The sequence below is a fragment of the Mustela nivalis genome, assembly GCF_964662115.1.
Source record: "Mustela nivalis genome assembly, chromosome: 17".
NCBI lineage: Eukaryota > Metazoa > Chordata > Mammalia > Carnivora > Mustelidae > Mustela > Mustela nivalis.
In genome coordinates this window covers 56,951,093-56,966,092 of record NC_139036.1, presented here as the reverse complement: position 1 = coordinate 56,966,092, position 15,000 = coordinate 56,951,093, and the positions used below count along the sequence as shown (strand labels likewise).

The 15,000-nt window shown below is 46.0% G+C and overlaps 1 protein-coding gene across 3 annotated transcripts in view; it reads left to right on the top strand.

The window, feature by feature from the left end:
* Positions 1-15,000, top strand: part of RECQL5 (RecQ like helicase 5) — a 37,170-nt gene that overhangs the window by 980 nt on the left and 21,190 nt on the right. For 2 of the 3 annotated variants that reach the window (XM_082705204.1, XM_082705203.1), the window contains 6 exons: positions 1,131-1,252; positions 2,381-2,899; positions 3,021-3,126; positions 3,634-3,745; positions 5,189-5,351; positions 14,464-14,543. In XM_082705204.1, the coding sequence (XP_082561330.1) occupies positions 1,131-1,252; positions 2,381-2,899; positions 3,021-3,126; positions 3,634-3,745; positions 5,189-5,351; positions 14,464-14,543 (1,102 nt within the window). The remainder of the gene's footprint in view (positions 1-1,130; positions 1,253-2,380; positions 2,900-3,020; positions 3,127-3,633; positions 3,746-5,188; positions 5,352-14,463; positions 14,544-15,000) is intronic. The other variant, XM_082705205.1, reaches the window with a different exon arrangement.

Here is a 15,000-nt window from a genome sequence, read left to right as displayed (position 1 = left end):
TTGTCACTTAAAACTTTCAGTTTTATTGGCAGAATCACCCAGCTCTTCTGGTTCTTCCATTTCATACCAGCATTGGCAATTATCTTTGAAAACAACTCTTAAAAAAAAAAAAAAGAAAACAACTCTTAGATTTCAATTCTTGTTGGTTTCTGTGTGGGCGGTAGTGGGCGTGGCCGGAATAACCTAATCCAGCCACTGACCTTCCAACCAACCCCCCTTTATTAAAAAAAAAAAAAATGAATGAATAAATAAGATATATTTATTTGGTTATTTGACAGAGTTAGAGAGACAACAAGAGAGGGAACATAAGCAGGGGGAGTTGGAGAGGGAGAAGCAGTCCTCGTGCGGGGCTTGATCCCAGGACCCTGAGCCAAAGGCAGATGCTTTAGGACTGAGCCACCCAAATGCCCCTCTAAGCCCTTTTTTGAAGACTGACCTGGGTCCTAAGTAGGGAAGGAGGCAGTAATAATACTGTAAACCTGAGATACATTGAAAAATGGGGGTTGTCAAGAGGAAAGCAACAATGTAATATTAATTACAAAGATCTCTAAGTGATGTTGCTTCCCTGTCTCCACAGCTGGGCCCACTCATCTAGAAATATTCAGCTTTTCATGGCTATTTAATTCCATCATGCATATCCCAACAGACTCAGACTTCGCACGCTCATGGTTGTTATTGCCATTACTGGAAATGGTTTATGCCCATTTCCATCTCTCTGGATCTCTCCCTTTACACAGGAAGGATGGGAAGGAAATTCGCATCATATTGAGAACTTTCTGTGTGCCAGACACTCTGCTAGGTGCATTTCCTATACTCTCATTTTTCAGCAGCCTTGGTGAAGTAAAAGAGAAAAGGCAGGAAGTCTGTATTTATTTATTTATTTATTTTGAAGATTTATTTATTTATTTGCAAGAGAGAGAGTGTGCTCATGCACAAATGTGGGGAGGGACGTAGGGAGAAGGAGAGAATCTCAAGCAGACTCCCCACTGAGAGGGGAGCTTGAAGTGGGGCTGGGCTTGATCTCACAACCTTGAGATCATGACCTGACCTGAAATCTAAAGACACTGAACTGCTTGGGCCACCCAGATCCCCCCAGGCAGGAACTATTAAGTGTTGTTGTCTTTTTGCAGGTGACAAGGATGTCTTTGTGTGCATGCCCACAGGGGCAGGAAAATCCCTTTGCTATCAGCTCCCTGCTCTGTTGGCCAAAGGCATCACCATCGTAATCTCTCCACTAATTGCTTTGATTCAGGTGAGGCTTAGGGGAGTGAAGATGGTAGCCCAAAAAGTTTAGGGGAAGGTTTGTTTTGTTTTTGTTGTTGTTGTTTTCAGCTGGAAATGTCACTTCTTGTTTGGTCTTTACCCTTTTTTTTTTTTTAAGATTTTATTTATTTATTTGACAGATAGAGATCACAAGTAGGCCGAGAGAGAGAGAGAGAGAGAGAGAGAGAGAGAGAGAGAGAGGAGGAAGCAGGCTTCCTGATGAGCAGAGAGCCCAATGTGGGGCTCCATCCCAGGACCTTGAGATCATGACCTGAGCTGAAGGCAGAAACTTTAACCCACTGAGCCATGGTCTTTACCCTTTTATTTTCTTTGATTTGCCTATCTCCCTTTCTGTGTTGGGTTTCTGAATTGCCCAAATGTGGGAGCTCCAGTAGTAGTAGTATATATCACTCTGGAGGGTTATGAATGAGTCTTCTGTGTCTCGATGGCCTGAGGTCTCTCACCTTCCTTTGTTACTTTCCACCCAGAGGAGTATGGAACTATGTCTAAATACACATATGAGTGAGACACTCATTCATGGACACACATGTGCACTTTTGACAGGTTAGAAGATGCAGATGGATAGAAAGCGAAATTGATCTAAATGGGCTGAGACATTGTCAGCATCTGCTCTGCACCTCTGGGTATATTTAAGGCCTGCAGATGGGCTGACAGAATCAGAAATGAGGAAGTGTGGCCATGCGGTTAAAAGCCATCCAGCACGAAGAGAAACGAAGTGATAGGAACAGTGCTTCGTGAGTTTCGCGAGGTCTCAGGCTTTGAATTCAATGGTTCATGTGCATTCATTTCATTTTTGCAGTGTAAAATTTCATTTAATGCCAACAGCTATGCTGTTAGGTAGTTGCCAGTTTTACAGGATGAACAGAGTCTCAGAGCCAGCCAAAGAGCCTGTGGTGATTCAGTGAGTCAGAAAGAGCCAGGACTGTCTGTCTCTAGTCTCTGTGCTCTCAACCACTGCACCTCCTGTAATCGTGTGCACAGAGAAGACCTTGGAGGTTGGGAGAAGGATGTTTATGGCTGGGAAATGCCCAGCGAGCCAAGGTGACATTGACCACCGGGTCCTCCCCTCAGTGAACTGTTTCCTTTGTTACCTCAGGACCAAGTGGATCACTTGCTGGCTCTGAAGGTACGAGTGAGTTCCCTGAACTCTAAACTCTCAGCACAGGAGAAAAAGGAGCTGCTCTCTGATCTAGAGCGAGAAAAGCCACAGACCAAACTTCTGTACATTACACCGGAGATGGCGGCTTCGGCCTCCTTCCAGCCCACGCTGAACTCACTGGTGTCCCGTCACCTGCTCTCCTACCTGGTGGTGGACGAAGCTCATTGTGTTTCTCAGTGGGGGCACGACTTCCGTCCTGACTACTTGCGTCTGGGTACCCTCCGTTCCCGCCTGGCACATGCCCCGTGTGTAGCTCTGACTGCCACAGCCACCCCGCAAGTCCAAGAGGATGTATTTGCTGCCCTGCACCTGAAGCAGCCAGTTGCCACCTTCAAGACTCCCTGCTTTCGCGCCAACCTGTTCTATGACGTGCAGTTCAAAGAGCTGCTTTCTGATCCCTACGGGAACCTGCAAGACTTCTGCCTTAAGGCTCTTGGACAGAAAGCTGGTAAAGGGGTGAGGAACCTATGGGTCTGACAGGAGAAAGAGCGAGAGCTTCTTTTAAAGGAGGCCACAGTAAAACGGACAGATTGTTCTGTTCTTAACTCTCACTCTCTTCCTGTGTCTCCTCATTCAGTTGCTGTCCGGCTGCGGCATTGTCTACTGCAGGACCAGAGAGGCTTGCGAACAGCTGGCCACAGAGCTCAGTTACAGGGGACTGAGTGCCAAGGCTTACCATGCAGGTGAGGGGTGCCTGGGCCGTGGGGTCTGCCTCCATCTCAGAAGCCTCTCCATGGGCCTCTGGTTCTTTAAGGATCCTGGATGCTCAGATGGTCTGCCCTCTTTTTCCGGATACCCAGGCAGAGCTAAAACGATTCCCTTACGTTCATAAAAAGGAATGTAGACACAAATGAGATCTAAAATGAGAACTATGACTCCTGAATTTTTTTTCTCACCCTGCGCCTTTCCAGCAGCAGGTGAGGAGTTTTTAGAAGTCCAGGTACTGGTGTTATGGAAAGAGCATAGGTTTTGGAGGCCAGTGGACTTGGGGTTGAATCTGGGCTTTGATGCTTATGGAGTGCTCTGTGCTCCACGCAGGCCAGGGTCTTTGAGGTGAAGTGCATGGCCCAGGGCCATATAGCTGGTAAGTGATGGATTCCGGGTGTGCGTAGCGCCCAATACAGCAGCAAACCCGAGGTAGATTCCAGGGGCAAGACGGGCTCCCTTCGTCACCTTCCCCTCCATCACAGGGCTGAAGGCTTCCGAAAGAACACTGGTGCAGAACGAGTGGATGGAGGAGAAGGTCCCTGTCATTGTTGCAACCATTAGTTTTGGGATGGGAGTGGACAAAGCCAATGTCAGGTGAGTGATGGTTCTTGCCTTCCCTATCCAGTTGGGCCCTGGCTCAAGTGGGCTGCCTAGTGCTCTGCCTCAAGGACCAAGAGCACATGGTCCTTCTAGGGCCAGAGGGGAAGGAGGCCCCAGGAGAGAATCCACAGTGCATAGCCTACATGGTGACAGGTGCTGTGCGGCCCACTCTCCAGGGACTATGCAGCAGGTTCTCCCATCCCCCAGTAGAGGGCAGCATGCAGCCATCGGGCCCGTCCATTAACGCAGCCCAGTTCCCTCGCTGGAACGGACTATCTAAAAATGCTCCCTGTGGAAAATAAAAGGCAATGGCTTGTTACCCAGCATTCCTTGTTACTGCTTACTGACAGTCTAGAAGAGACGGGTACATCTCAGCCTCCTAGACCCACCCTGGCAACTGCTGGGAAGTCTTTTACCTCTAGCCCCACCTAACATTCCAGAGACATTTTCAGCTACCGCCGGAAGCCCTTTGCTTTGATTGACACCAACAATAATGCCTTGTATGATTTACAGAGCACTTTTGCATACATGGTCTCGTTAAGACCAGCTGGGTTGGTCAGGGGAGGAATGAGTCTATATGCTTACATTTAAGAGAACACAGATTTCAGAAGCAGAGTTTGGACCCTGCACTGGCTGTGGCTTGTTAGGGCCAACTTTAGTCTGACAACCATAGGCCCAAATCCTAGCTCTGCTGTCCCCTTGCTATGTCACCTTGTATACATCTTCCTGAATCATTTCATTGTCTGTAAAATGGAGTTATCTCACCTGATAGTAACTGTGAAGTTAAATGAGACAAATATATAAACTGGCCCATAGTAGGTATTTAATAATGTTATTTCTCCCTCTCTGCCATGAGGGTGAAGGGATTTACTCGAGGTTATGCAGCTCCCTAGTGGCCTCACCTTCTTGTTTCTTTAAGCCCAGTGCTCTTCCTCTGGGCCGTGACTGGGAGAGTTTTGGTTTCTCATATGGACTGGAATTGCCCCCTTTAATTCTGCTGTGGCATTTTTTTTTTTTTTAAGATTTTATTTATGGGGGCACCTGGGTGGCTCAGTGGGTTAAGATTTTATTTATGTATTTGACAGACAGAGATCACAAACAGGCAGATAGGCAGGCAGAGAGAGAGAGAGGAAGGGAAGCAGGCTCCCTGCTGAGCAGAGAGCCCCATGTGGGGTCCTGGGATCATGACCTGAGCCGAAGGCAGAGGCTTTAACCCACTGAGCCCCCCAGGCGCCCCTGCTGTGGACTTTAACTTGGGCCACTCCGTGGCAGGAAGGCCTTCTGATTGGGTGCGGGGTCTTGGCCACATTTATTCAGAAACCTGCCAGCCTCCCTGCTCTTGATGACCACTGAGAGCCCTGTTTCCCTGATTCTGATTACTCCTCCTCTCAGCTCTTCTGCCACAGCTCACTCTGCTTGTCCCTTTGGATCCTTCAGGTTTGTCGCTCACTGGAATATTGCCAAGTCTATGGCTGGTTACTACCAAGAGTCTGGCCGGGCAGGCAGGGACGGGAAGCCTTCCTGGTGCCGTCTCTATTACTCCAGGAACGACCGGGACCAAGTCAGTTTCCTGATCAGGAAGGAAGTAGCAAAACTCCAGGTAAATCTGGGCAGCAGGACCCCTTTCTGTCCAACCCCCTCCACTCTCCAATTTCACACATCTTATTTCTGAACCCAGATGGAGCTCCTGTAAGCTACAGGGGTGCTCCTAGGGCTAGGAGATATAGCGGTGGGGGAAATGGTATGCTGGTGAACATGGAGTTCGCAGCCACGAGGTTAGACTCTTTCCCTTACATTTGGTGTGTCTTAGTGCGATCTCTTGTAGGCCTTTTATTTTACATAGCCAAGATCAATCCTGCCTTCTGGTTTTTTCGGTTTTGTTTTGTTTGGGTGGAGAGAGAGATGGAGAGAGAATCTTTTTTTTTTTTTTTTTTAAAGATTTTATTTATTTATTTGACAGAGAGAAATCACAAGTAGACAGAGAGGCAGGCAGAGAGAGAGAGAGGGAAGCAGGCTCCCTGCTGAGCAAGTCCTGGACTTGATCCCAGGACCCTGAGATCATGACCTGAGCCGAAGGCAGCGGCTTAACCCACTGAGCCACCCAGGTGCCCCCAGAGAGAATCTTAAGCAGGCTCCACAACCCTGAGATCACGACCTGAGCCAAAATCGAGAGTCAGACACTCAACCAACTGAGCCATCCAGGAGTCCCAATCCTGCCTTGTTTTAATTAGCTTTGTTACATAAGCATTTTCCCATATTGTTGAAAGTTCTTTGTTTTGTTTTCAGCCTTTTTTTTTTTTTTTAAACTGGTTGTACTTGCTTTGCAGAGAGCCTAGAAATAGACCCAAGTATGTAAATGAACTAGATATTTGATAGGAGACATAAATCAACAGGAAAAGGGTGCAGTGTTGAATAATTGGTGTTGGAAAAAGATAAAGTCAGATTCCTGCCTCCTGTACCATACACATCTGAATTATAGGTGGAGTAAAAACCTCAAAAAAGTAATATTGAAGAAAAATATTTTGTTTCTTTGGCAAAGAGAAGAGCATGTTAAGATTTTAAAAGTGGAAACTATGAAGGAAGGCATGATCTGTTTGACAAAATTCAAACTAAAAATTTCCGTATGACAGAAGACACCGTAAACAAGGTGGAGAAATGAGCCATTGCTGGGGAAGGTATTTGCAATATACATGATTGACTGCATACGTAGAGAACTAACTCCGGCAGGTCAGTCTATAAAAGGCAAACAGCTGCAGAGCAAGAAGTATGCATTTCACAGAAGAGGGAACCAGCATATCTAATAAAGGTATGACGAGCTGCTCAGCCTCCCTTGGGAATCAGAGAAATGCAGAGGAGGTCATGAGCTGTCACTTCATACAGGTCATACTGGCAACAGTATACAGCATGTTTACAGTCACTGTTGGTGAGGGTGTGGGGAAAGGGGAACTCACGGTGGTGTCAGGGACATGACCTGGTATGACTGCTTTGAAGAAAGAAAAGGAATGGAAAGGTGCTGGGGCTCTGTGGTTCGGTGTTTCCCCTTCTAGATAAACAAGTTGTCATGTGTATGGAGATGCACGGAGATGTTTGCTGCAGCTCGGTCATAATGAACTCTTCGCGTGTAGGGTATTGGATAAGTAAACAGTGGGTTAGTCACACAGTGGAATGGTCTAAAGCACTTAAAAATGACACAGTAAATCTACATTAACCAACATGGATAAAGTCCCCCAAAGCGTAATTTGTGAAGTTGTAAATGGATACATGCAGACTTTTCCATATAAGAAATAGTGAATGCTAAAATAGAGAAATAATGTACACAAGTACTCACATCTGATCTTTACCAAAATGACATTAAAAGGACAAAATAATATATAAACCCACAGGGACAGAAAGAATAGAAAACAAGGTAGAAATGTCAGCAAATGTCTGCAATGCCAGAAATCTACTGGCATTCATAAGAAAACCTGGTAAGGTGGCTAAATATAAGGGAAATATTTTATTTTTTATTTAGTTTTTTTTTTTTTTTAAAGATTTTATTTATTTATCAGAGAGAGAGCGGGGGAGAGAGCGAGCACAGGCAGACAGAATGGCAGGCAGAGGCAGAGGGAGAAGCAGGCTCCCCGCAGAGCAAGGAGCCCGACGTGGGACTCGATCCCAGGACTCTGGGATCATGACCTGAGCCGAAGGCAGCCGCTTAACCAACTGAGCCAACCAGGCGTCCCTTTTTTATTTAGTTTTAATTTTTATTTTTTTCAAGATTTTATTTATTCATTTGACAGACAGAGATCACAAGTAGGCAGAGAGACAGGCAGAGAGAGAGAGAGAAGAAGCAGGCTCCCCGCCGAGCAGAGAGTCCGATGCGGGGCTCGATCCCAGGACCCTGAGACCACGACCTGAGCTGAAGGCAGACACCCAACTGACCGAGCCACCCAGGCACCGATAAGGAAAATATTTTAAAAAGCCTAACTTTTCTCCACATGACCATGAATACCTAGGAATGGAAAGGAAAAAAATATTTAAGAATAAAACTTATAGAATATCTAGGCATAAACGTTACTGCCTTTAAAGAGACGTAAAAAAAAAAAAAAAAAAAAAAAACATTCTCCCCAGTTGGTTTTAACATGCAGCCAGGCATGAGAACTACTGATTTAGATCAAGAAAATGAATATCTTGTGGAAAGAAAACAAGCTCTGAGTAGGTACAAAAACTGAGTGGGAAGACATAAAACTGTCAGTTCACCTCAGAGTTCATATAAATGAAGTTCCGGTTGAAATCCCAAAAGACCTCTCCCAGGAAGTGGAATCTTAGAACTTACGTGAAAGACTAAGTGCCCAAGAACAGCCGGAAAAAGTCCGAGCGGGAAGAACGGTGAAGAGGGCGAGCTCGACCCGGTGTCAGAGTGTCCTGGGGTGTTGCCGTCCCCAGATCCTTGTACAACAGCCATGAGCAGTGGCCCAGACAAGGGAATGAGAAATAAGGCCCAGATCATATGAGAGTTTAATATGGATGAAGCCAGACCTCAATTTAATGGAAAAATGAAGGCAGTGTCTGAGAGGTGGTGCAGGCATCCTTCTGGAACAAGGTCAGAGTACCCTGTTTGGCGCTTTATATATAGAAGACAGATTGAGGACCTACATGTAAAAAACAATGTCTTGCAGGACATTTTATTCCAGTGTATAACCTAGGGCTTGAAATAGTAAATCAGAAATTCAGAAAGCTATCTTTTAAAAAAGTAAGTATTTGAATTAAAGTTCTTGAACTTTTTTGGGGGGGAGGAGGAGAGCAGCGAAGCAAGGTTTATTGCGTGATAGCAAAGTGATCGTACAAAGCTCCCAGGGAGGGAGGGGACCCGGAGAGGGTCGCTGCTGGAGTTTCTAAATCTAGGGGTTTTTATAGGCTTGTTGTTGGGCTCTTTTAATCTGATTAATCCTCCCTGGCCTGTCACCCAATCAGATGTTTGTCATCTGTCATATGGGTAGGGTGGAGGGCGCCTTCCAAGGTGGTGTAAAATCCTTTTATTTTTTAAATTTTTTAAAAAGATTTTATTTATTTGACAGAGATCACAAATAGGCAGAGAGGCAGGCAGAGAGAGAGAGAGGGGGAAGCAGGCTCCCTGCTGAGCAGAGACCCCGATTCGGGGCTCGATTCTAGGACCCTGGGATCATGACCTGAACCAAAGGCAGAGGCTTTAACCCACTGAGCCACCCAGGCAACCCTGTAAAATTCTTTTAAAGGTGGTTTCCTCTTCGGGTGGCAGCCCCAAGTTCTTGAACTTTTAAAATCCTGAACCCATGAAAAGAATGTAGGCAGCAAAAGATACCATAAACAAAGCCAGTATATAAATAGCAAATCTAGAAAACTGGTTATGCAGAAGGCAAACCAGAGGTTGAAGTTGAGGGTACCTGGAGAGATTTCGATAACTGACAGGAAAAAGCAAAGTATGTGAAAGCAAGTTCCCAGAAAAGCTCGTTCAGACGGCACGTCAAAGACTTTTCAAATTCAGTGGCCATCAGGTGAGTGCAAATTACGGCGGAATGACACACATGACACACGCACCAAAGGGCTCTAACACTCGTGGCTAGTGAGTACATGCCGGAGAGGACCTGCACTTTGCCTGGAATAGTTGCAGTCTTTTTGCAGGGAAGCATTCTAGCAATATCTATTGCACTTTTTATTTTTATTTTTTTAAAGATATTTGAGGGGTGCCTGGGTGGTTCAGTCGTTAAGCGACTGCTTCCGGCTCAGGTCCTGATCCCAGGGTCCTGAGATCGAGCCCCGAATCGGGCTCCCTGCTTAGTGGGAAGCCTGCTTCTCCCTCTCCCACTCCCCCTGCTTGTATTCCCTCTCTCACCATCTCTCTCTCTGTCAAATAAATACATTTTAAAAATCTTAAAAAAAAAAAATATTTAAGAGAGAGCAAGAGCTGGGGGAGGGGCAGAGAGAGAGGGATAAGGAGACTGTGTGCTGAGAGCAGAGCCCACTGCGGGGCTTGATCCCAGGACCCTGAGATCAAGAGTCAGATGCTCAACCTACTGAACCATCCAGGCTCCCCCCTGTTCTGCTTTAATATATAGGTATCCTTTTCCCCAGATACTGTATTTCTGGGACTGAATCACCTGGAATAAGCTCATGTGCTGGAGGGGCTGTGTGGTAAAATTGGTCACGGGGACTGACACTGGAACAACTAAACACTTGGCCAAGAGCAGGGATAAAATTACAGCACGTGCTCACCATGGGGCTGGTAGGCATAACTGAGCGCCCGAGGGCTCTTCTCTTGCTTTTTGAAAAGGAAATTATGTTTATTAATGTGTGACATTAGAGATTTGCTTATTTCCTGTCTGCTCTGTTGAAATGTAAGTTCCATGAGAGCAGGGACCTCTTGTTTCCTATGGATCTGTGATGGCCAGAGCAGTGCCGGGAATATAGTAAATGCTTAATGGTGTTTTTGAACGGGTAGGGGACGTGAGTACAAGTTGGGATTGGGAAGGAAGGGGCCTTGTGTGGACCTGGTATTTGCCAGGAACAAAGGGCACCTATTACCTGATTCCCCTCCACCTTTTTTTAAAAACTGGTCCCTTTCATCTGAAATTCAAATTAGACAAAAGATTTTGGTGAGGTGATGAAGTATAGTATGTTTATTTAAAACTTACACAGTGGAAACAAAAAAACAAAAAACAAACTTACACAGTGAGTTATGAGAGCCCACGCTAGGCTTATCAGGAAGACACGTGAGGCAGAGAAGATCCAGAGCCTCCAGAGAGGTATGCGGAGGGCTGGGAGCCAGAACAGCACCAGTTTTCTTTGTCATAATATCAGAAAGGAGAAACAATGAAGCAGTGCCTTCCAATTCTAGATAAACCGTTTCCAACCTAGAATTTCCAACCCAGCCAGCCAGTTAAGTTTGAGGCAGTTTAAAGACATTTACAGCTTCCGCTTTGCTAAGCAGAGTTTGGATGTCGGAAGTGTTGGTCTTTACAGGCTCTGGGAGCAGAAGGGCGTTGGTGGTGGCAGCAGGGCGGTAGACCGAAGTGCTCATGTTCTCCCAGCTGTGCAGGGATTTAATCGCCATGTCCAGTGAAGGGCAAAGATCAGGCCTACCAAGAAGCACCCCCAGTGCTCAACATCCAGTGTTTTCCCCTTGTTTGGCCGGTCACAGAGTCAGGAATTCAAAGAGGCCTTCATCACGATGGGTCAGAACAGAGAGGGTTTCACTGACAAGGAAGATTTTGTGATATGCTTGTCTCCCCGGGGAGGAGTCCAGCTGGTGGGTATCTGGATGCACTGTGATGAATGAGCTTCCGGGCCCATAGATTTCACCATGTTTCTCACTGTGTTTGGCGAAAAGCTAAGTGACACAGATCGGAAGATGTCCTCAGAAATGCTTTTGCTTGCTTTGATGGAGAAGCAGCAGGCACCTTCCGGGGAGATTTCCTGAGAGCCACAGACAGCCGGCTTACAGGAAGTGGGTGAGCTGCGCAGAGAAGCGTCTGGAAAGGGAAATTTCAGTTTGTGTGCCTCCGTAGACATGGAGCAAAAGACAAATGACTAAAAAGAAGTTCAGATTCCAGCCAGACGTTCCAACCACTGGGGTATTTCTGAGACTCTCTTAGACTCTGTTGCATGCTCTTAGCTTTGCAGCTTTTGTCTGTCTTTTTTTTTTTTTTTAAGATTTTATTTATTTACTTGAGAGAGATCACAAGTAGGCAGAGAGGCAGGCAGTGAGAGAGAGGAGGAAGCAGGCTCCCTGCCGAGCAGAGAGCCCGATGCAGGACTCGATCCCAGGACCCTGAGATCATGACCTGAGCCGAAGGCAGCGGCTTAACCCACTGAGCCACCCAGGCACCCAGCTTTTGTCTTTCTCGTGTTGATTCTCAGCCAATTAGGGCATGTGTGTCTCTGTAATCACAGGAGGGGGCACTTTTTAAGATTTTCAGAATAGAAAATAGGGCAGTTTGGGGCGTCTGGGTGGCTCAGTGGGGTTAAGCCTCTGCCTTCGGCTCAGGTCACGGTCTCAGGATCCTGGGATCGAGCCCCGCATAGGGCTCTCTGCTCAGTGGGGAGCCCGCTTCCCCCCTTCTCTCTCTGCCTACTTGTGATCTCTGTCTGTCAAATAAATAAAATCTTAAAAAAAAAAAATAGGGCAGTTTAACTTACCAGCCCCCGCCCCCCAAATAATTGCAGTCTACAGAGAGTCAATATGGTTTTTCAGAGAAAGTTATTTACTCAGTTTTTTTTGAACATAATTAAACTTTATGGTTAAAAAAAAGACATTTCAGACGCAAGATATCAAGAAACTCCCTCCTGTGGAGAAGGTACTGAAGAATGTCCCCCGTGAGGGCGGTAGTAATCAGTAAGGGGAAGATAGAGATCTGACTTGAGTCAGGCAAAGGAATAACCTGGGCACCATGGAAGGTTCGTCTCAGCTGTGCGCCAGGCCCAGGGAGGGGCAGTTCAAGTTGAACCAGGGGGACAGAAGGCTCCAGGGGGAGGTTTCTAAAAATATAAGTGGAACCTGCCATGGTTGACCCTGTTGACATGAATTTTTCATTATATCACAGCATTTGGGGATGAAGTAATAATACACTAGAATTTTTTTTGAAGATTTTATTTTTTTATTTGACAGATCACAAGTAGGCAGGGAAGCAGAGACAGAGAGGAGGAAGCAGGCTTCCCACTGAACAGAGAGCCCAGTGTGGGGCTTGATCCCAGGACCCTGAGACCATGACTTGGGCTGAAGGCAGAGGCTCAACCTACTGAGCCACCCAGGCACCCCTGAAATACACTAAAATTTAAGTGAAAAACTAAAACAAAAACCAGCAATTAATTTTGGGAGAACAAAGTTGTGTAAGAAAGGATATGTGATCATAAGAAATGTAGAAAAGTAGCCACATGGTTTAGCCCTGAATGTTTCCTCACCATAAGGAGAATTACGATTTCAGAAGAAATTGTGATATAAACAGATTGGCAGAATGAGGGCAGAGAGAGAAGGTGTATTTATGTGTGTTTAGGAGGTGGGGATGATTCATTCACCTTCTAGAAGCAGAAGGTCAGTAGATGAGATCTCAGGTATCAGTGTCTGTTATATTTTCATTCCTTTTCTGTATTGTTTTCTGTATTTTTTATTTTGCTCAGCCACCATATAGTACAGCATTAGTTTTTGGTGTAGCACTCAGTGATTCATTAGTTCCGTATCACACCCAGTGCTCATCACAGCATGTGCCCTCAATACCCATCACCCTGTTACTCCCCGCCCTCCGCCTCTGAAACCCTCAGTTTGTTTCCCGGGGTCCACAGGCTCTCATGGTTCGTCTCCCTCTCTGATTGCCTCCTTCAGATTTCCCTCCCTTCCCCGATGGTCCTCTGTTCTGTTGCTTATGTTTTACATATGAGGGAAACCATATGGTAATTGTCTTTCTCTGCTTGACTGATTCACTTAAGTATAGTCCCCTCCAGTTCCTCCACACCAGTGTAAATGGTGGGTGTTCATCCTTGTTGATGGCTGAGTAATACTCCACTGTGTATGGGGACCACATCTTCTTTATCCATTCATCTGTTGAAGGGCATCTCGGCTCCTTCTACAGTTTGGCTATTGTGGACATTGTTGCTATGAACATTGGGGTACATGTGCCCCTTCTTTTCACTACATCTGTATCTTTAGCATAAGTACCTAGTAGTGCAATTGCTGGGCTGTAGGTTAGCTGTTTTTTAATGTCTTGAGAAACCTCTACACTATTTTCCAGAGTGGCTGCACCAGCTTGCATTCCCACCAGCGTTGTAAGAGGCTTCCCCTTTCTCCGCATCCTCGCCAACATTTGTTGTTTCCTCTTTTTCTGTATTTTTAAATATTTCACAATTTTTTGAAACTTCGACAAAGACATGTACAAAAACGCAAATAATGCATAATCCCAGCACTCAGAAGAAATCACTGCTCATATTGTAGTATGTATCCTGTAAACACAGAGGTTTGTGTGTTCCTGCAAATCCAAGACACTGGCGCGTATATTTACTATTAAATTAGCCATATGATATTAGGGGACCTGGCTGGCTTAGTTGGTGGAGGACTCTTGATCTCAAAGTTGTAAGTTTAAGCCCCATGTTGGGTGTAGAGATTACTTAAAAGTAAAATCTTAAAGGAAACAATGGATCATATTATATAGGGCTCCCAAATGCCAGTCCCTGGGTCCTTGGCATGAGAATCACCTGAGCAGCTTTTTGAAAATAAACTCCCCAAAGCTCTTGTTCTAGAAAGTTAAATTCAGTAGTCTGGGTATGGGCCCCAGCTCACTTTTTGAAAGTTATCCATGTGGGGGATGTCTGACTGGCTGAGTCAGTACAGCAGGTAACCCTTGAGCTTGGGGTTGTTAGTTCAAGCCCCTTGTTGGGTGTGGATGTTGCTTGGGGGAAAAAAAAAAAGTCTTTAAAAATATAAAATAAGGCAACCCCTTCAGGTCCCCACCGTCCCTGGGAGCTTTGTACTATCATTTTGCTATCACCCAATAAACCTTACTTTCCTATCCACCAAAAAAATAAACAAAATTTAAAAGTAAAAAAATAAAAAGTTATTCAGGTGATTCTGATGCATGGTTTGGGGACACCATTTTATACATGGCTTGCTTGCTGTCATTTGGTATTCTTGTTCCTCATCATCGTTTAGGCTGCAAGGTAATTGAACTATACCAGACTTTTGCTAAGTGGGCTTTTCTTGTCTCCAGGAAAAGAGAGGGAACAAAGCGTCTGATAAAGCTGCTGTCCTGGCCTTTGATGCCCTGGTGACATTCTGTGAGGAACTGGGGTGAGTGACTTATTTCATATGTGCAGCACCGTGTTAGTGAGGTCTTCCCTCCGCCAGCACCTGCCAGTGAACCAGCTGATGCAGGACCACTGTTGGGCAATCAGGGCGTGCTCCCTGCCGAAGGCTCCCGTGTGGCGCGTTTCCCATCAGGCAGCCTGGACGTCAGTATCCTCGCCAGGAAGGCCCCAGAAACTAGCAGTGTGAAGACATTCAGTCTTTTGGTGGGTCGTCCATCTACCCCACTCCACCCACTTCCGGAGTAGCTGGTCCCATAGGTGACCTCTCATGAGTCACGTGGTCGGTTCTGACCCATGAACCTTGTGGTGGTCACTTGACACTGAGCTGGACCACTGGCTTCAGCTGAGTAGGAGTCACTTTTATCCTGGACCCAAAAAGAGCCGCTTGACCTACCTTATCTCTTGCGGGTGAATAATAAGCTTGGAGAGAAGTCAGCTTT